Source organism: Equus asinus, chromosome 14, assembly GCF_041296235.1.
Source record: "Equus asinus isolate D_3611 breed Donkey chromosome 14, EquAss-T2T_v2, whole genome shotgun sequence".
Classification (NCBI taxonomy): Eukaryota; Metazoa; Chordata; class Mammalia; order Perissodactyla; family Equidae; genus Equus; species Equus asinus.
Genome location: NC_091803.1, coordinates 34,835,138 through 34,855,150, shown reverse-complemented (window position 1 = coordinate 34,855,150; position 20,013 = coordinate 34,835,138). Strand labels below are relative to the sequence as shown.

Genomic DNA, 20,013 nt, shown 5'->3' with positions numbered 1-20,013 from the left:
GGCTCTGGTGACTAGGACGGGGACCTCTTTAGGGAGGGGTGGCCATTATTCTGCTGATCACAAACCTGAACAGTTCTAAGTTTGTAGAGCGGAATACGCAGTTTCTTTTCGGGGAGAACTGTCTATTCGGCAAATATTTTTACAGGCCGGTCTGGTTGTGGAAAGGCGGCCGCAGGGCAGGGCCTCGTGGGCTCAGGCAGACACAGCAGGAATGACCCCAAGGGATAAAGGGGTGAGGAGACATGAGGTTCCGGGGGCGGCCGGATAAGGGAAGGCCCCTGCCATCGGAGGGTCGGCGAGACATCCCCAAGGGAGAAGGAACAAGAAGTTCGAGAACAGGGCTGCTAAGCATTCAACTAAGCCCCTGCCCCTCTCTCCCCGACTCGGTCAACGTCCCCAAACCGTCCTGTTGCAGGAGAGGGCTGTGTCCTGCATGGAGTGAAGACGTGAAGTGAGTGGGAGATCACACCACGCAGACCTGCGGATGGCTTGAGGAGGGCCCTGGGCGTGGAAGAGGGGCCCGTGGCGCAGCCAGTGCTGTTTCATTTACACAGGACAGCGGCCCAGCTACCAGCTCAGAGCAAATCCCCCAGGCCCGCAGACTGCACGGACCGCGCACCTGAGCGGCGGCGCTGTGTCCCGAGAGCCGCAGAGGCAAGGTTCCGGCCCTTCTGAGGGCGCCTGGCACCCTGCCGTGCTGGCTGCCCAGCCTCCTCTGGTTAGACTCTGCTTCAGGAACAGACTTGACTGAACCTTCCCCTGGGCAAGAGGGACCCTTCGGCCAGCGTGATACACTGAATTCGAAAGTCCACCCTCCTACACGGACACATTGACATACTGAGTGGCGAGGGGGAAGCCTGACCGTCACACCCTGAGAGCTCTCTGCCCGGACAAGACTGGACAACCGATCGCCGCTCCCCAGAATCGCCCAGATGACTGTGCACCATCCCTCCTGCCAAGCCCGGCAGGCCTCCCGGCAAGATCTGGAGTGGGAGAGCAGAGGCCTCTTCCAGTCTGTGTCTCAAGGGTGAATCTGTGGAAGGCCAAGTTCACGTTCTGCGGGAAGAGGCCCACCTGAGTCCTGGCTACCGCAGATTGGTAGACTCTTGATCTGACCAAGCTGTTGGCCAAGACCCAGGCAGGCCTGCCTCCCCCTGCCCAGGGGACAGTAGTGGACCCCATGTTCGCCTCCCCACCTCTGCCCCTCACCCACCCTTCCTGACAGCCTGAGAAGAATCTCCCTCCACATGCCAGGGGCTGGCTCAGGAATGGGCACATGACCCAGGGCTGGGCAATGAGGTATGACCAAAGGTCTCTCGAGGGGCTTCTGGAAGTTTCCTTGAGCCTCAGGCTTTTCTTCTTCCTCTGGAATGTTCCAGTGTCTTCACAGGCTGTCTGGAATTGCTAGTCGTCCTCCCACCAGCCTGATGAAGCCAACAGAGAATGAGAGAGCAGAGGGAAAGCATCTTCTTGACGAGCTGCTGACTCCAGCCCCTGCATCAGGACTTCCCACCACGTGGCCGTGGAGGCCTGCCCGAGATGGGATGTTTGTTGGTGTTCAGACCAGGTGATGGGAGAATGTCCCAATCAGAACCTGTATTTGAGCAAAGTGCGAGGTGAATGGAGCGAAGGCGGTCACGTGTCACTCAGGCCATTGTACCTGTACCTCTGTGAGACTGGCTGCAGAGCCTGAGCTTAGAAACACTCCCCATGGCCGAGGAGGCCACTTCCTGTGTCATCCCCACGTGTCTGTGCCTCCTGCCACTGGACCTCCCCTGCAGGAGTCACCTGGGATTCTCTTCCTCATGACTGAAACTTAATCAACGCCTCCCTGGGAATTTGCCACGGGTTCACGTGGAGGACGGACTGCTCTCTGAACGCCTCGTCCTGAGTCCAGTGAAAGCAAGAAGACTAAATGCAAGCTCAGCCCTGGGGATGGACGGCAGGCAGCCAGAAAAGGCGGGACTGGTCCAGAAACACATTTCCCAGCAGCAGAGGAAGCGCGGCCACATCTGCTTGTGGCAGTTCTCTAGCCTCTGCCTGAAGCTGCTCCAAGACGGGAAGGGAGATGAGCTTGCTGCTCCCCTTGACCATTAACTCCACTTCCGCTCTCAGATTAGACAGGTAATAAAGTTGTTTCATCAATCAAAAGACATTTTAACCCAGTGGGTGCAATTCCCTAGAGGGGACATTCATAGTGAAGAGTGACGTAGGGCTTGGGGTACAAAGCACAACAGCTGGTGCGCACTGGCTGGGTGCCCCCAGACAATTTTATTACTTTATCCCTGAACCTCAGTTTCCTCATCTATAAGATGGGGAGAATAATAGCACCTATTTCATAATCGTGAGGATTAAATACATTAATGCAAGGGACACACTTGAGCATGTGCCTGGCACACACGGGGTCCTTCACAGGTGTTAGCTATCATTATTTATACACGCCGACGTTTCCCAGCCGGGACGGGAGGCTCACCCAGAGAACAGCAGGGTGAAGCCACTCCCACGTTCTCCCGGCTCCTGCAACCTCAGCTGCCCGCCCCGGTCCGTCCACACCCGTCACAGATGTGTCCTCAGTCTGTGCAGGAGTTCGGTTCCAGACAACCACCAGATGGCTTGCAGCTGCATAAACTGAGTAATAAAAGCAACTCTGGCTGTTTCGGGGGACAAGACAGGAGAGTTTAATCTTCAAACTTGACGGACTTGGAAGCGTTCCTGTCGATGTAGAAGGCTTTGTGCGGGGCGGCGAAGCCGAGGCCGGCCCCCCGGCTGTGCTTCCAGCTCAGGGCCCGCTCGTAGTCCCGCTGCAGGCCCCGCTGCAGGGCGTCGGCCGCCTTCTTGCTGAGGGCCATGCTGGGCCTCCCTGTCAGGTTAGAGGGGCGGCTCAACGAAGGCGACAGATTTTTAAAGCCACCCATAAGCTTGAGGAATTTCACTTTCTGTTCCTCATTTTCAAAACCAGCAGTATCCCACTGGCCAAACTGAGTCCCCTGTGTGAAGAGAAAGAAGGTGCTTAGCTCAGTCACTTGCCCAGAGTCTCACAACTAGAAAGTGGCAGAGCCAGAACTGATGTCGGGTCTTCCGATCCCAACCAAGTGTCCTCTTCTGTGTTCCACTGAGAAGGCTAAGACACAGCAGGAAGGCAGCCTTCCTGTCATCTGGATGCTTCTCTCCCAAACCTGATCCATTACCAAGTGCTGCTGGCTGTGCCGAATGGATCGTGAAGCCCTTCCCTTCTCTCTCCTCTGCCACCAGCCCAGGCCGCTGGCCTAAGAACAGAGCCTTCCACCTGGCTCCCCCTTCCCCTGTATCAGTGCCCTCCGGCAGCTCCCACTGCATGGAGAGCCCAGGGCAGGCTCCCCACCGTGGCACTGCGGCTGGCCCGGCACGGCCCTCTGCCCTGCCAGCATCCGCCCCTCGTCCCTCTCTCAGCCCGACGTCATGGGCCTCGTGCTGCACCCTCGCCTATCCACCTCGTCGGGCCTGGTTCGGAAACTCCCCATTCCAACTGGACCTTGAAGCCAGTCCTGAGAGAGGCCCACTCCCTCACCTCTGCCTCCTACCCTTCCTGGGCACAGCAGCCTTCTGAGGGTGCCACCCACCGCTGCAAAGAGCTTGTGGCCGTCACATGCCCTCGGCCACTAACGTGCAGGACACCCCAGCTGTCCAGAGCCGGAGACAAAGGTTCAGCCTGCTGATCCCCCCGGCCAGCCCTCCGCCAGGAGGGAGGAAATTAGCTGAGGACAAGCTCTGCAGCGGGCTCCAGAGCCTGGACTAACTTGGTCTGCCACCCTGCGAGGCTGGGGGAGGGGTCAGGATGCCGAGCGTGCCACCTCGCAGAGCCCTCGCGTCTAACTTACCGTCCACTTCCCAGTTTCAGAAGCTTCCGTTTTGCCCGACTCACGATCGATCTCTTCTTGCAAGGCCTTTCGCCTCACCTGAGCAAGGAGAGGAAAGAGGGAAATGAGACACCGAAGTTTACCTTTGAGCTTAAAACCCACGGACGGCGATGGGGCTGGAGGCCTGGAGAGTGACAGGAGAGCAGCTTCACTCTGCTGCAAACGGGGGGAGGCATTTGTCAAAAGCATCATCTCAGCATCCCGAGGGCTGCAACCCCTTGACCTAAAACGGGCCGGCCTCCTTTACCCCCGCTGAGCTGTTCCTTAAGAACGAACTTTCCCAGGGCCAACCTACAGAAACAGGAACCAGTTTAAGAGACAAAGCTTCTCTGGGATCAAAGAACTGCAATTCGGGGAGCAGAGAGCCAGGCAGAAACCCAAACAGTGTCCCGATTCCAGGAGGGCAGCCCAGCTTTTCATGGGGAAAGGGGAGGCTGAGCTGAGCTGTATCAAGGAGAAGTGCACTGGTGCTGGATGAGGCAGGCTGGGTTTGACTTCACTGACCAGTTAGCGATTCGGTCACCAGCAAAGGCCAGCTCCATCAGTCCTTACAGACAGCATACTCTGGTCCTCACTCACTGACTGGCATGTGGGCGGTTTGGTCCAGTTTGGAAGATAGAGAAAACAAGACACGCAAGGCAATTCCTCTGAAGCGGCTGCTCCGCTCTATTTTAATATGGCTCCACTCATGTCATCTTTCCTGTTGCAAAGTGAAGCTTATCCACCTTCAGCATTAGAACCTCTTTTGTTTTTAACAGCCATTTGGGGTAGAAACTTTCCCCAAACCCCCTACTTGAGCCCTGCCTTCCTGCACAGAGAATGGCAGTTAACTTTAGCAACAACGGCACCGTTTTCTAGAAAGGACACAGGTGGCGGAGTCCGGCACAGGCTGGACTGACTCCTAGCACTGCTGGTAACTAGTTGTGTGGCCTTAGGTAAGTCACCTAACCTTTCTGTACCTTGGTTTACTTATGTGCAGACAGACAGAAATGCCAGCTACCTTGAGGATAAATGGGAGAGACAGAGATGTGATACTGTGAGTCCTGATGAGAAATAAACATTTGATCGTCGTCCCTGTTCCTGGCAGAGCTCCTAAAACCCTTGGTAGAGCGATAACGGCCTCTTTTGTTATGAGGTGCCTTTGGGACAGCACCTAAGGACGGGGCCTGGTTGCCAGGAGAACCAGCCATGTGATTAGGGGGCTGGAAAGTGAATTCAATCGCCAATGGACGATGAGTGAACCAATCATGCCTGTGTAATGAAGCCGCTGTAAACACCTGAAAGGGCTGGTGACCACGGGGAGGTGCCAAGGGAGGGCATGGAAGCTCCGCACCCGTTCCCCATACCTTGCCCTATGCATCTGGCTGTTCCGGAATTGTATCTTTTCATAAAAAGCCAGTAATCTAGTAAGTAAAATGTTTCTCTGAGTTCTATGAACCGCTCTAGCAAATTCATCGAACCCAAGGAGGGGTCTTGGAAGCTCCCATCCACAGCCGGTCGGTCAGAAGCACAGGTGACGACCTGGCTGCGAGTGGCATCCGAAGTGAGGGGCAAGACAAGGGGACAGTCTGGTGGGACTCGAGCCCTGAACCTGTGGGATCTGAGGCCATCTCCAGGCAGAGTGTCGGAATCGGGTTGAACTGTAGGACACCCAGGTGGTGCTGGAGAACTCGTGGTGTGGGAACGCCCTGCCCCACATTAAATCGTTGGGGGCAGAATGTGAGAACCTAACAATGGGGGCTGGCCCCGTGGCCAAGTGGTTGGGTTCTCGCGCTCTGCTTCAGCGGCCCAGGGTTTTGCTGGTTCGAGTCCTGGGTGCCAACATGGCACTGCTCATCAGGCCATGTTGAGGCGGCATCCCACATGCCACAACTGGAAGGACCCACCGCTTAAAAATATACACAACTATGTACCAGGGGGCTTTGGGGAGAAAAAGGAAAAATAAAATCTTAGGGGGGAAAAAAAAAGAACCTAACGATGGCACAATGTGATACACTGCTGCTGGGATGGCTCAAGGCCACCAACAGCCCACCAATGACCCTGCTGTCTGATAGAAAGGCTTCCAGGGCCTTACCCTCCCTCCTTAGGGTTCAGGTGTAACCTTGGCTGCTTCCATTTGTGGCCCTTCCTCCCGCCTTCCAATGTGCCACAGGTTGTGAAACAAGGCAACCTCTTACATAGTTCAGAACTAGATGGAACACATCAAAGCGACAGCGTTACAGGGATGGGAGAAAACGGGGGCATCTTCCAGCGGCCTCACGCTCCAGACGCGCATTTACAGAGCTGGGAGGCAGATCAGCAGTTAAAGGGACAAGTCAGAAGAGCAGTGTCCGCAGCGTGACAGCACACTGCTTCCGAATCCCACATACGCACAGTTACAAAGGAACGATCTGGAACAAAGGGTTAACAGTGACTGTCATCAGGTCAGAGGCTTTCAGGTTGCTTGACATTTTTCCCCCAATTTTTTAACATAATGAACGTTTAGTTCTTATGGGAAAAATAAAGGGAGAGAGGAGACAGAAAGCTTCACTTACACCGAGGTAACCTGTCACCCAGAAAGGTTACACATCTTCTTAAAAACTGCAAAGTATTCAAAGGGCACAACAGGTACGCAGCAAGAACTGCTGGTGGGCCCTGCCCACAGCGACTGCACGGGCCTGCCGGCTCTCAGGGGGCCGGCGTCGCTGTGTCCTGAGTGGCCGAGGATCCCCGGGAGAGGAGTGAGGGGAGGGGCCTGGGCCTGGACAAGTCAGGGCCCCACCTGTCCTTTCTGCGCGGCCACCGGGCCGTGACTGCAGCGCTGGCCTGGACGAGCCGCACGACTTCAAACCTCGGAAGGCTGGGGAGCTCCTGTTTCTGGGGGCCTGTGCTTTGCGCCAGGCACTGGACTGGGCTCTGTCAGCGTCATCCTATCAACCCTCTCGGCCCCACTACGATGCCCCTCCTCCAGGGAGAGGCCCCCAGTGCCCCAAAGGCATTAGGTTTGAACTTCCCCGGAATCTTGCAGGCCTCTCTCCTCATACTGAGCTCCCTTCTAAGTCCTCACTCGAGTTCTCCTTCCCTCCTGGAGTAGAAGGGCCATGGGACACCCTGTGGCTTCTCTCCAGGAATCCCTTGCTGACAAAGCCTGAGGATGCAGGCAGGGGAACGGCTGCCACTTGGCAGGCACAGGTGTGAGGCAGGCCCCTGCTCACTGCCTCAAACACATGGCCTCGTCCGGTCTTCACAGCCACCGATGTGAGGGTCAATGAGGTTAGTGACTGCCTGAGGTCCCCTTGTCAGGAATGGTCCAAGGCCAAGCCTGTGCACTTACTATCAGGCCCTGGGGTCCAGGATCATAAAAATACCCCAATTCTACAAAGGCCAGCTCCCACACAGGACACATTTGCCAGGCGATCTAGGCATGACAGAAGCAGAAGCTGGTCCAGAAATTCTCTAAATGCTCCTGAATCGAGGCCAGAAGGTGGGAACACGTGGGCCTGGCTGAGCATGTGTTCCCTGCCCTGGTTGTGGGTCCCTGGAGGTGCTCCTTCTCCCCACATAGCGGTTACAAGGAGGAGAGCCTCAGCCTGGGATTCTGAGCGTCCAGACGGCCCCTCGGCCAAAACCATGGCAGTAAAGGGGTCTCCCGGCATGAAATGGGGCGGCCAGGAGTTCCCTCCACTGGAGGTGCGCCAGAGGCTGGCCTGGTGGCCTGGTAGAAGGTGAGTGTGTCTCGGGTGGCAAGACGCATGAGGGTGGGTGAGGAGGAGCTGGGCCGTACCTGGTCTATGTGCGCCTCATCCATGTTGCCTTTCTTCTCTAACACCACCTCTAAGTCTGTGTCGGGCTCCTGCACGAGAGGGCAAAGGAGTAAGTCCAGCACACGATGGCCTCTGCCCCCGCAGCCCCGCCAGGGGAGCGCATGACAGTCCAGAAAGACCCAAGATGGCAGCACCACCCCAACCCGGCCACCTACATAACCGCTGACATCCTTTCCCTTCCACGAGTCTCCCACCACACTGTGGCACTGACTTATTTGACAGATGAAAAAACTAAGGCTCAGAGAGGTGACGTGACGATCATGAAGTCACCCCCATGGCTCAGGGACACTAACAGGTCTCCTGACTCAGGCTAGTGCACCCTTCCTGCCACACACATCGCCTGACCTCTGAGGGTGACAATAAACCAGTAGCAGAGAGGTCAAGGGCCCGTCTGACAGTGGGGGAGGCGGGGCTGGCAGGTAGGGAATATAGAGTGGGGCTCAGGGCCCTGGTCAGGGGGGCCCTGCCAGTGAACCGACCACCCGAAACCACTTAATTCTCTCCTCCACATCACCACCCCCACACCCACCCCCGTCCTGGATGTGGTCTCTCTCCTGCCTGGACAACCATGACGGTCTCTAACTCCTGCTTCCCCATCTCTCCAGCCCTGGTCCATGCCACACAGCAGCTCTGGGCTTCAAAAACTCAACTGAACTCCTCAAACCCTCCAGGGGCTCCTGTCTTGTTTACATGAAAATCCAGACTCCCATGCCCTGAGGTTCTGTCACTTGGCCCCTGCTCACACGAGGGACTCATTGCTCCTCCCGGGGCCTCCACACCTGCCGCTCCATCTGCACGATGGCCAAGGCCCTACACAGGGCTCAGCTCTCACATGGCACCCTCGCTGGGCCCGCCTGGCCACACTTACACAGGCCACTCTCTCCCTGGCTGCAGCCCGTGTGGGACCTTGTTTGGGATGGTGAGCCCTCTGGCCAGCCACTCTCCCCGGGTCCTTTGCTAACAGCCACGTTTCCCGCATCTCTACGTTAGGTGTGCCCCGCCTGGCTCCTAGGGTCACCTGTGACAATCCCTAGATGGCTCTCACACCCCGCTCCAGACCCTGCAGATGCGTGCGTTTCCCAACTCAGTGCGCTGCTCTGGGAGGCAGAGACCCCATCACGGGAGACGTCAGGTGGAGGGGACTGACCGCCATCCACGGGCCTCTGGGAGAAGGGATTCCAGATTCTGATGGGGGCTGGGCTCCAAGGCCCCAGGGCTCTGCATAGAGGAGGAGACTGGTGAAGCCAAGTCTGACGGACTGGGGCGAAGCTGGGACAAACCCGGGAACCAGCACTACTTTTTGTAGGCCCTGACATGGAGGTCAACTATGCCTCCCCGACCCCGTCTGGCCTGAGCTGAGCACAGACCAGATGCCTTCCTGGTGACCTAGCTCCAGGGGGCTCACCCTTCAGTCGATGTTAACTGGGCCCCTCCTCTGTGCCAGGCCCAGCCCTCAGTAAGCGCTCAGTGCACACTAGCCATCACTCCTCCCGGGGGACCACAGGTCACCCAGCCGTGGGCGCAGAGTCAGGAAGAGAAGCGGGGCTTGCTCTGACATAAGACAGTCACCTCTGGGCTCGGATGACTACTGGCATCTAGGTGAGGTTACACAGGCGGCTCCCGAGAAGGGATAACCTCAAGTTCAGAAGCCAGACCGGATGTGAAGCCCAGCTCCACCTCTTACCAGATGGGCGACCTCACACAATGTATCGAACTCCCCTGAGCCTCGGTCTTCCTGTCTGCTAAACGGGGAGCAGCACAGCAGCTGTCCCTGCCGGCTGCGGGGAGGACTCAGCGGTTGATACGTGGGGAGCGTCACCCCAACGCCAGGCACACAGTAAGCCTTCAAGAAACACCAAGCACCAGCTGCCCAGACATGCCGGACATCTGCTCGGAGCAGGCCGCACACCACCTCGCTCCCACCCGCACGTCCACGCGCACACCAAGGACAGGGACCGCAACCTGGGTGGGAAGGCCGGGGGCCTGCAAGACACAGTGCTCCAGCTCCTCTTCTCCCTTCCTGTGCGCATCGAGGGAGCCCAGGAGGGAGACAGCGGATCTGCCGTCTCACCAGGCCAGCGTCCAGTCCCTTGCTCCTCCTAACAGGACCCCGGTGTCCTCTCAGAAGCTGCCCTCCCCCAATCTCAGACGGAGGGGGCTCAGGTGGGACCGACACCCTCAGCCCCTCCATCCTGGCTTCCGATCAGGGCTTCTGGCTTGTGTGACCCAATCGAGGCCCAAGACAGCAGCCCTGGGACTCGTCCTATACTCGTTTTGGAGGGGCCACTGTGTCCCCTTTGCAGGTGGCTGAGCTACGAGTATGAAAGTAAAGTTGCGGGGACCATCCTGCCATTGGGGGGCGAGGGGAGGGCCTGTCTAGGACTACAACCAAGATAAAAAATACAAAGCCCAGAGCCGGAGGAAAGCTGCACAGGCACCTTCTGTGATCCAAATCTCTTCGATCCCTGAATCATTTATACTGAGCTCAAAAACTAAGCCCAGATAGCTACGGACACCATGCCATCTCAAACTATTTGGTTCCTGAGTTTTCGATGGCAAATGGCAAAAAATCAGAAAGGGAGAGATTCATCTGAAAAACTCATCCCAATTTACTCAGATCCTGAGTGCAGGTAGTGAGAACTTGGGTAGAGTTTTGATAGCAAAGGATACCTACATTATTGAAGACACTGCATGAGCACCTGGATCCAGCCATACCTGAAGCTAGACAGCTCTTAACCTTTCCAGTTACATGTGTCAATAAATCCCCTTTTCTGGCTGAAGTCAGTTTAATGAGGGTTCTGGCAGCTAAAAAGTTGAGTGCCTGTGTGTGTGCACATGTACACACAGACACACTCTCCCAACTTCCACCCTTATTCTCCCAAAGCAGAGTCTACTTATGAAGGAAAGCCTACCTCCTCCCAAGGTTCTCCTGCTACTCTGCTCTCTTTCCTCTTTTTCGTTTTCTTCCTCTTCAGAGCTGGCTCTTCAATGGCTGTCAGCTCTGCCTTTTTCTTGGACTTTATTTTCTTCTTCGCAGGGGCCTTGGAGTCATCTCCTATTGGGATGTATTCCGGAGCCTCAGTTTTGACTGGTTTCTTTTTCCTTCCTTTCCTAGGGCTGCTCTTTATGGCCCTGGAGAGCTCGGGGTGCCCTAGACGGGTGTCTTCCTCGTGGTGGATTTTCTTTTTCTTCTTTATCTTCACGGTGTGTTCCGTGGGGCTCCCCTGCTTCTGTTTCTGCCCCGAGGCTGGCCGCTCCTCACCATCCTTCCCCACTGAGCAGACATACGGGGTGTCCCCAGCCCCAGAGAACCAATGGTCCTGAGCTGAGACGGCTGTGGCCTCTGGGGCCTTTTTGTCCTTCTTGTGCTTTTTGAGCTTCTTGCCAACTCTGGCTACCTCTTCGCCCTGTGTGGGGTCTGAGGAGGTCCTCACCCTCGAGCTAGGGGACATGGCCAGAGGCCACGAGGACTTCTTCCTCTTCTTCTTCTTCTCCCCACTGACGAACTCGGACGGAGCCAGAGCCTGCTTGCGGGGGCTGGGCGACATTTCTGCGCGTCTGGCACGCGGCCTGGTCTCAGCTTCCGGGTGCTCCTCACAGGGGGTGCCGGCGCCCTTCTTCTTCTTTTTCTTCACTAGAGGCATCTCGGGTGCCTGCCCTTGGACCACATTCTTTGAGGGGAATGTGGCTCTCGTGGGACAACCTTCAGTGAAACAAGAGTCACTGTTTAAAACTGAGTATTGAGTCTCTGGTTCTTTGATTACCTTCTTCTTCTTCTTTTTCTCTGGGAGCCCAAGGCCCAGGTCTCCTTTGTGGGTCTTGGTGATCATTCCTGAAAAAGGAAATGGTACAAGTCATCCCCACACCAAGCCGCCGCGGGTACAATTCAACTAGGTATTGCCAAAAGCCAGGTTTCTTTGAACAGACGGTCTGAAATGTTAGGGGGTGGGAAAGTGGGCATGATTCCCTTGGAGCAAAGGGAAATAGGATGGAAGAGGTAGAATGGAGTTTACAGTCAGACAGCCCCAGGTTCAGAGCCAAACTGCTCCCTCACCTGAAGCCAACCTATTCCGCCTGTGCCTTAACTTCCCCATCTGAAAATGGGGGGAAATAACACTTGGATAATCCATGGAAAGTGCTTGCTATGTCCTCTTCCTCAAATCACCAAGCCTCATCACTCCTTCAACAGACATTGACCGAAGGCCTACCCTGGGCCACCCACCAAGGGTACAACTGCTGTCACACCAAACACACCAGGTGCTGCCCTTGGGGGCTCATCTTTTACTGGACGAAGGGGACACAGGTCCTGAGATCAGCCCTTCCCACCCATTCCCACCAGAGGCAATAACTGTGGCACACTCAGCCCGTGACCCTGGCTCATTTAAATAGCTCTTCTGCTTTGTGTCTGGAAATTAATGCCCTCCACCTGCACCCAGGTGACATACTCTCCCGACGACCTTCCCAGGTGGCCAGAGAACAGCAACTAGGACTGAAAACACCTGGGTGCAAATGGTGTCTCTGACACTCCTGCCACTAACACTGGCTTCTCTGGGCCTCAGTTTCCCCATCCATAGGAAAGACACTGAACCAGCTCAGAGGCTGCCCGGGGTGGGTGCTGAGGGCCACATCCAGCCTGCAAGCCTGTTTCACCGTCTTTAAACTTTCAAATAAATTGCCAACATTTAATGATTGGAGCGACAATACCTGGCTTGTGTTTTTTCCTTTGGAAAATGTCAGGGAGGCACCTGTGAGAAGGGGCTGGGGTCCTCAAGTACATTTCAGCTTCCAGCTACTTCCTTCTCTCCAGTCACCAGCCCAGGTGCCAATGCTCCCTGGAGGAAATGACATGGAGACACTCCAAGAAGCCACAGACAAACACAGAAGGTCTGGACAGTGGGAGGGAAAGGCCAGCAGCTTCTCCATCCTGTGCTTTCCTCTGCCTTGGAGCCCAGGTCACACTGGGCCTGGCTCAGTTCATTCACAACTCGCTCCAGGAGCAGGACAGTCAAGGGAACACTCATTCATTCACTCCTGCCTCGTTTTCTGCTCTACTCCCAGAGCCTAGTTCTGTGCTTGGCACATAGCAGGTGCTCAATAAAAACTCACTGGATGAAGGCAGGAATGCTAGAGATCCAGAGAGGAACAAGACAAAACGCCTGCCATCAAGAAGCAGCAGGTAGGTGTGGGAGGGAAAGAGGCGTCAGGAGAGTTTCTCAAGAACAGAGTTGCTGATCCCTGAGACAAAGGAACTGAAGGCGGGAAGTTGGGGGCTGGAATAGACGGCTCCTTGAAGATGCCTCGAGATGGCCAAGTGGAGACGTTCGTGGACAGGCGGATATATATGGGTCTGAGGCTCAGGGGTGACTGGGCTGACAGAAACTTAAGCATATGTGGGTGGTAATTAAGCCTTGCAGAGAAGGAGCCTGAGACACGGCCTTAGGGAAAGGGGTGGCAGAGAAAGAGGGGTGTGACCAGAGAAGGAGAAGCTGCAGACCTGGAGGGGGTGGAGCCAAGTGCCCCAGAACGGAGGGGCGGCCAAGAGACCCGATAAGAACAAAGCAGCCAGGGGAGGCTGTGGTCAACTTACTCCCCTTCTCTCCGCATCTGCTCTTCCTCCTCGACCCCTCCTCCGCGCCCCAAAGGTGTTCACTCCTTCATGGAGGAGGGGAGAGGACCCGGTCCTTACAGCGTGTCTCCTGCAAGCGCGAACGCCTTCGCCAACAGCTTTTCTAAGTTTCCGCGGTAGCCTCGTGAGGATCGGTGTGAACACCCCATCCCAGAGCCTTGCAGACTGAGGCTTGGGGACTTTCACTCACTGGCCACGGGGACCCATGCCAGGGAGCGGTAAAACAGGGATCCGAACCCAGCGCGCGGGACTTCGGAGCCCGTGCTGTGCACAATGGCACCACCCCCCCACGCCCACCGCAGGATCCCTAGCAAGAAGCAAGGGAGGCAGGAGGCGACATGGGCCCCTCCAAGGCGCCTCCGCGCCCAAGATTTCGCGCAAACACAAGCAGGGGTTACGCGGGGGCCCGGGCCGGCGGCTCCAAGGCGGGAGAACTTCCCGGAGGCGGCGGCCTCAAGCGGGGGCGAGCGCGCCCCAGGGACTGCGGGGAGGATTCGGGGTGCAAGTCGCCCGCTCGCCCCCCAATTCGCCACGCAAGTCCCCAGGCCCAACCCCCAGACCCACGCGGGCCCGCCAGCGTCGCGCCCTCCACACTCACCCGTCGGCCAAACTTCCCCGCCTCCACGTGAGAGCGCGCTCCGCCGTGACCCGGAAGTCACTCTCGGGCCGCTGTGCCGCCCCCGGGAGTTCCGGCTCCTTCCGGGTCGCAGCCGTGCGGGGAGCGCGGTTGCCGTGGAAACCGCGGCCATGGCGGCGCCCCGGCGGATGGGCAGCCGCCTCTCCCAGCGCGAGGAGCGGGCCGGCTCGGCCGAGTCGTGGTTTACCAGCAGCGCGTCCTTGGCCCCCGTGGCCCCCGAGCCGCCCGTCTCGCCGGGGCCGGTGGCGGAGCCGCCCGGCAAGAACCTGTGGGAGCAGATCTGCGAGGGTAGGCAGCCCGGGCCAGCCGAGGGGGGCGGGACTCGGGCGGCCGGGCGGGGGCCGCGGGCCCGGGGCGCCTACTGTGCGCCAGGCGGCTGACGTGCGGGGCTCCGGGCCGCCGCGCCGCACGCCTGCCGGGCCCCCCATTTTACGCGCGGGGAGGCTGGGGCTCCGGGACGCTCGCCCGAGGGTCCGCAGCGCGGCCTCCAGCCTTGATGCGTAGTCAGGTCAAAGGCAGGGGAAAGCGATTAAGGGGACCCGGTGGTGTGGACCAGTGATGCTCAAACCTCCCGTAGTGAACAGAAGAGAATGGCCGCGGCGGAGGCGGGGAGCTTCTTCAAACGTAGGCTCGAGGCCCCGCCCACTGGGCGCCCAATCGGGTGCGGGGACTCTGCACTTTTAATGAGCACCCGGGTAAATCGGCTGTCGGTCATCTGCGGCCCCCACGTTGAGCAAGCATGGTCTAGGCAGACTTAGATTTTAATCCCTCTCCATTTCTTCCTTAAAAATCCCTAAGTGGAGTTTAGCCCGGCTTTTTCTGTGGCCCTACACATACATCGCGTTGGTCGCGAGGCCCTACAATCGTCTACATACGTTGGACGTGTTGTTTAACTTGCTACCCTCTCTGTAAGGTGAGCATAATAATGGCACCTATTTCGTGGTATTAGGAGGATGCAGCGAAATAGTCACCGAAAGCGCTTAGCAAATCTCCCGATTAACAGCGAGAGCTTCAGTGTGTGTTCGCTCTTGATAAGTACATAACGCTGGGTGTTTTTTCCTCCCTTAGGCTGTAAGCTCTTCAAAGTCAAGAACTCAGATTTTTCATTCTTGTGGCTACCGTGACTACCTGAGCTGTCTGAAACAGCGCTGACCAATAGAACTTTCAAATATGGTAGCCACTAGCCACATCTGGTTATTGAGCACTTGAAATGTGGTTGGTACGGCTTTGGAACTGAATTTTTGGTTTTACTCAATTTTAATAAATTTAGATAGCTCCATGTGGCCAGTGGCTACTGTATGGAACAGTGCAGGTCAGTAAATGTTTGTAGATTGGACAAAAGAATGAATGCACCAGTATGTGGGACCAGGTAGAAAGAGAGAGGGCGATGAGTTGAGAGAAGTGGAAGATGGAGACGAGGAAGAGAATGTGGACTCAGAGTTGATAGGCCTTCTGTTCCAGCTCCCATCCAGGGCTTGAATTCCTTCTCCAGCATTACATTGCACTGTGTCCAGAAAAATCTGTTGCATCTTGAATGTTCTCCCTGTGACTTCTGCCCCCTGGTGCCATGATCCAAGTCGCTGATGACACCAACATAAAGAATCCACTCAAATATTTGAAGGTCATCATGGCCGTCTCTGCCCCGGAGCTTTCACTTCTCCAAGCCAACAGCTCTTCAGAGGCCACTTTCCTAGGGTGTTTTGTCCGGGAAGCTGCTCACCCTCATCTGTAAGAGGGGGACAATCCTTGTACCTACCTCACAGGGCTGTTGTGAGGACCGAAGAAGATAATGTCTGCAAAGGTGCTTGGCACAGCACCCAGCATGTAGGAAGTGCTCAATAAATGTTCATTATTGTTGATAAAGAAATACACTTCACGTTAGGTTGCGGAATCATGGAATTTATTTTGGTCAGACAGGCCTGTAGGGAGAAAGCAAAGACCAAGAGTTTGGTGCTCTCTGAAAAGCAAGGGCACTGATGCCCCTTACAAAGTGATGGAGTTACAAAGCGAGGTGACAGACGGTGAATTATACACACGGGCACTGTCATGATGCCTATGGCCTAGATGAATGAACCCAATTCCTTAAAACAAACATTCTAACAAATACAATTTTCTATAACAAACATAGTGAGTAAATTCAGTTTCTCACAACAAACACGAAAAACAGGCTTGGTGGTGATCCTATCTTTGAGGTTGAGTATTATATTCTGTTAGGATATCTCCACTTAAAAAGCAAATGATCATGGCAAACAGCCCTATTAGAAATGCAATCTCAGGAGGATGAGACGCAGAATAGGTAAGTATCCAACTTAAACAAGCCCTTTGTCCTCCTGGCTGGTGCTGTTTTGTGTGTGTATGTGCATCAGTGATGACTTCTTTGTAATGTTCTTCAGTTTTCCCCCCTTTCCAGGGACCACTAACTCAGGGCTCGAAAGTACATGTATTAGTATCAATAAACTTCTTTCCTGCCAAGGCTTCTAATTAAATCTTATAGTCGCTTGTGACTTTTGGTTTTTAACTATGGTTTTAACCAAGACTGAGTCAAAGTATTTGGAGCCTACAGTCTCTACGTTGATATTGCTGTCTTACTCTCACCCGCATCCTCATTGTTGCCATTATTGCTGCTGTCTGGCCTCAGCCCTCAATGCTGTTATAAAAACAGGTCCCGTCAGCCCCCCTGCCAGATACCAGCATGGACCAGTTCTGAATCAATGCTTGTTTCCCAAGCACAGCTGGAGAAGAGTGGCGCCAGGTGGCTCTCAGCAGTGCTTATCAGTCAGCATCCCTCGGGGCCTTCTCCCATTGCGTGCCTCTGCCAGTCCCACCTCTCTACTCCCCTCCCCAAATGTGGTGTGATACCACTTCGCAGATGTAGGAGGCAGTCGCTGAGAACGGTCAGGCCATCAGGAGTGGGGAGGGATCCTCCAACTGCCGTGTACCAAGAAGCATATTTGCGTCTGCACACGTGGAAGAAGTCTTTACCCCACCGTTGCAGCTCAGCCGTGCGTCTGTGCTTTGGTACCATCCTCTCGCTATCCCAGGATCCTTCTCCATCACTCACCACGTCTCCTGCATCTTTAACTTCTCTTCTGGCTTCTTCCTCCACACATTTTCTGGTCATCTTGAGAAAAACCTCTGCCTTGGCCCCATATCATCTGGATCTTGTCTATCCCTCCTGCGGTCTCAGCCAAGCTTCTGGAAAGAACACAGTGCCCTTGTTCACACCACTGTCATTCCCGCTCCCTTATCACCACAGTGCAGGCTTCTCCTACCTCATGGCTCCAGTGGAATTATTCTCCTATGTTCCATCAACATACCTACCCATGCTGGGAACTGTTTCAGTGCTAGGCCAGGCATGACTCCAGGCACCGTTCTAGACACCAACAGCTTGCTCTCCATCTCAGTGAACGTCACCATCATTCACTCAGCTGCCTGGTCTGGGAACCACTTCCCTTTCACTTTCCGTGATCCCCACATTCATTCTGCAATCCTATAGATTCTACTTACTTGACGTCTATAACCCCCAACTCTTCACCCCTAGTCCTCCTGGTTACTGCTTGAGATCGGGCCCTTACACTCCCTGTTTGGGTTGCTTCTGTAGCTTTTTAATTGGGAAAGGCCTCCTTCCAGACCATCTGCCACAGGAACCTCGTAAATTTAAATCTGATCACATCGTGCCGTGACCTACAATGATTTTTATAGCTTTCGTGGTAAACAAACTCTTTAGTTTGGCACTTAAGCCCTTTAATGATCTGATCCCTGTCTGTTTTCTTAGGTGCATCACGTACCGTTTGCCCAAATCATGCTAACGGTAGATGTTGATTGAGTGCTCTGTATGTGGCAGGCTCTGTGCTAGGTGCTGTTCTTCTCATTTAAACCTCAGTAACCCGGTAAGGGTTTTGCTTGTTGAACACATGAGGAACTTGAAGGCTGGAGAGGTTAGGAAACTTGCCCAAAGTAAGTGGCAGAACTGGGCTCAAACACACTCAGAGCTGTGTGACACTCGAGTCCGAGTCCTTAAGTAACTTACCAGCATGCTTCAAAACGTAGTCTGGGAGCACCTACATGACAGTCTCTCGGACGCCTGTTAAAATGCAGGTGCCTGTGCTCTGTCGTAGGCCTGAAGTGTCAGGCTCCTTGGTGGCGAGTCCCGAAGCTCTGCATTTTAAGCAAGTTTCCAGGTAAGGCACAAAGCGCAGTGCCACTGTCCTGTATCGTGTCCTTCTAGCCACAAGCATCTGTTCCTCCAGAGAGCGCCATGCCTCTTCACTCCGTGACTTTGCGCAAGCTCTGCCTCTTACTGGAACATCTCCGCCTTCTCGTTTCTGTCTTTCTAGACTCAGGTGAAACGGGCCCACCTTCTAGAAAGCCTTCCATAAGTCCTCAAACTGATTTCAAAGCCTCTTCGCTGCTCCTAGAGCTCTGGGTGCAGCCCTTGACAGCAGCACTTTCACCTCTCATCGCTTTACAGTTCATCCCCTCGCCAGAACATAAGCTCCCCTGCTCTGTTCTCCTGTGCCTCGAGCACCTTGTGGAACCCCTTACCCTGGTTATGCTGGCTAAATGTTCATGAGATTTGCTTCCAGCCTCTTCACCTTCCTGGTCCATCCCTTCCAGTAGCCACTGTTGGTAAACGTTACATTTTAATTGCTGTTTCAGTTAGGAACACATTCTGCTGCAAATCACAGAAAGCTGGACTAACAGTGGCCTGAGCGATAAAGACATGTCATTTTCTGACATCAGGGGTATGGCGGGGGCAGGTTCCAGTTTGCGCACAAGAGCTCTGCTCTGCCAGCAACATGTCAGGCTCTTTCTGCTCTGCTTCGTGCAGAATGTTGCCTTTGTTGTATAAAATGAAGAACCACTTTTACTTGTTCTTAGATTAATATTCACTTAACATTAACATATACTTAACATAACACTTAACATTAGCATATAACATTGAATTCCCCTACTCAATCCAGTTTACAAGCTTAGATAACTAAAAGATTGTCCAAATTTATAAATTTAAATATGCCTGATTTTCTTAGGCATTTCTAGTGCTAAACAGAGCAGGCAAGCACATTTTTCTAAGCACTAAAGCAACTCTGAGAAATCCGATGGATCGAACTAGGGCAAATCAAGTTGTTTTAAAGAATTCAATGGTCTTTACAAACTTAAATTCATACGAACTCGTATGACTTTCAATGTAGAAAGCACCAATCTGTGGTCACTTACATATTTCAAACAAATCACAGGGCAAAACTGACAAATTCTCAAATATGCCAGATTCTCCTCAACATTACAGAGGCTTGAAATAAACACATCAGATTGCCCTGAAGCTAATGTATTTTCCCATACTTCTACAGAGTCATTTCAACTGTAAGTCTTCTGTGGTTGTATGATGAAAACATTTGCATCTTTTCCATCAAATTTAAGTGAACTCTCAGGAGATCTCCTTGGAAAAAGTATAAATGACAATAATCCAAGAAATGCAAATAAAAGTAAAATATGATTTGAAATATAAGATTAATAATACCCTACAGAAAAAGGCAGGCTTACTATTAGGAGCATAAATTATAAATTTTTGGGGAGGGAAATTTGGCCCAAGTTTTAAATTGTTTTTTTTTTTTGACAGAACAGGTCCACATCCAAGAATTAGTCCTATGTACCTCCTAAATGCCTCCTTTCCTGTCAATGATGTGTGTATAAAGATGCTCATAGCAGCCTTGTTTGTAATAATGAAGAATTGAAAACAACCCAAATGCCCACTAAGACTACACTGGTTACAGAAATGTGGTGCCTCATGGGTAGCAGCATTGAAAGACGTCCGAGATTCTGCACCTAGAAGGGATCCTGGCACATAGTGGGTTTGCAATAAATGTGAAAGAATGAGTACACAGAGGGTCAAAAGTAACTATTCTTTGGGAATATGATGATGATGAGCACAAACAGATCAGGTAGTTCCCTCAAAATAGACAGATTATTAGAAGAGAAAGCCATTAATTTTTACAAATTTCAAATAAGGGTAAAACCGATGTGAATTACCAAGAAAAAGGGCACAGTGTTCTG

The 20,013-nt window shown here is 54.0% G+C and overlaps 2 protein-coding genes across 23 annotated transcripts in view; one reads left to right on the top strand and one right to left on the bottom strand.

Annotated features, from left to right (window-relative positions):
- Window positions 1-2,238: 2,238 nt before the first annotated feature.
- KNOP1 (lysine rich nucleolar protein 1) lies at window positions 2,239-14,074 on the bottom strand. 3 transcript variants are annotated; one of them, XM_014853442.3, is made up of 5 exons: window positions 13,924-14,074; window positions 10,612-11,531; window positions 7,660-7,728; window positions 3,858-3,935; window positions 2,239-2,987 (listed from the first exon to the last, which is right to left on the bottom strand). In XM_014853442.3, the coding sequence occupies exons 1-5, from the start codon at window positions 14,072-14,074 to the stop codon at window positions 2,679-2,681; spliced, it is 1,527 nt and encodes a 508-aa protein (XP_014708928.3). In that variant the 3' UTR covers window positions 2,239-2,678. The 3 variants fall into 3 exon arrangements, with proteins under 3 accessions (XP_014708928.3, XP_044603634.2, XP_044603633.2); XM_044747699.2 differs by having other exon boundaries at window positions 13,287-13,965; XM_044747698.2 differs by lacking the exon at window positions 7,660-7,728.
- Window positions 14,040-20,013, top strand: part of IQCK (IQ motif containing K) — a 117,704-nt gene continuing 111,730 nt past the window's right edge. For 18 of the 20 annotated variants that reach the window (XR_011494278.1, XR_011494275.1, XR_011494277.1 and 15 more), the window contains exon 1: window positions 14,073-14,250. Coding sequence is in view for 15 of the 20 variants with exons in the window: in XM_070484847.1 (XP_070340948.1) it covers window positions 14,073-14,250 (178 nt within the window). In the remaining 5 variants the exon portion in view is untranslated. Of the gene's footprint in view, window positions 14,251-15,030; window positions 16,259-20,013 lie in introns of all 20 variants that reach the window. The other 2 variants (XM_070484845.1, XM_070484844.1) reach the window with 1 other exon arrangement.

Bases quoted from the DNA above. Each gene is read 5' to 3' on its own strand.
- KNOP1 (XM_014853442.3), bottom strand. From the start codon at position 14,074: ATGGCCGCGGTTTCCACGGCAACCGCGCTCCCCGCACGGCTGCGACCC. The intron at 3,936-7,659 runs GTACGGCCCAGC...CTCCTTGCTCAG, and splicing joins ATGAGGCGCACATAGACCAG to GTGAGGCGAAAGGCCTTGCA. The intron at 2,988-3,857 runs GTAAGTTAGACG...CTCTTCACACAG, and splicing joins CTGAAACTGGGAAGTGGACG to GGGACTCAGTTTGGCCAGTG.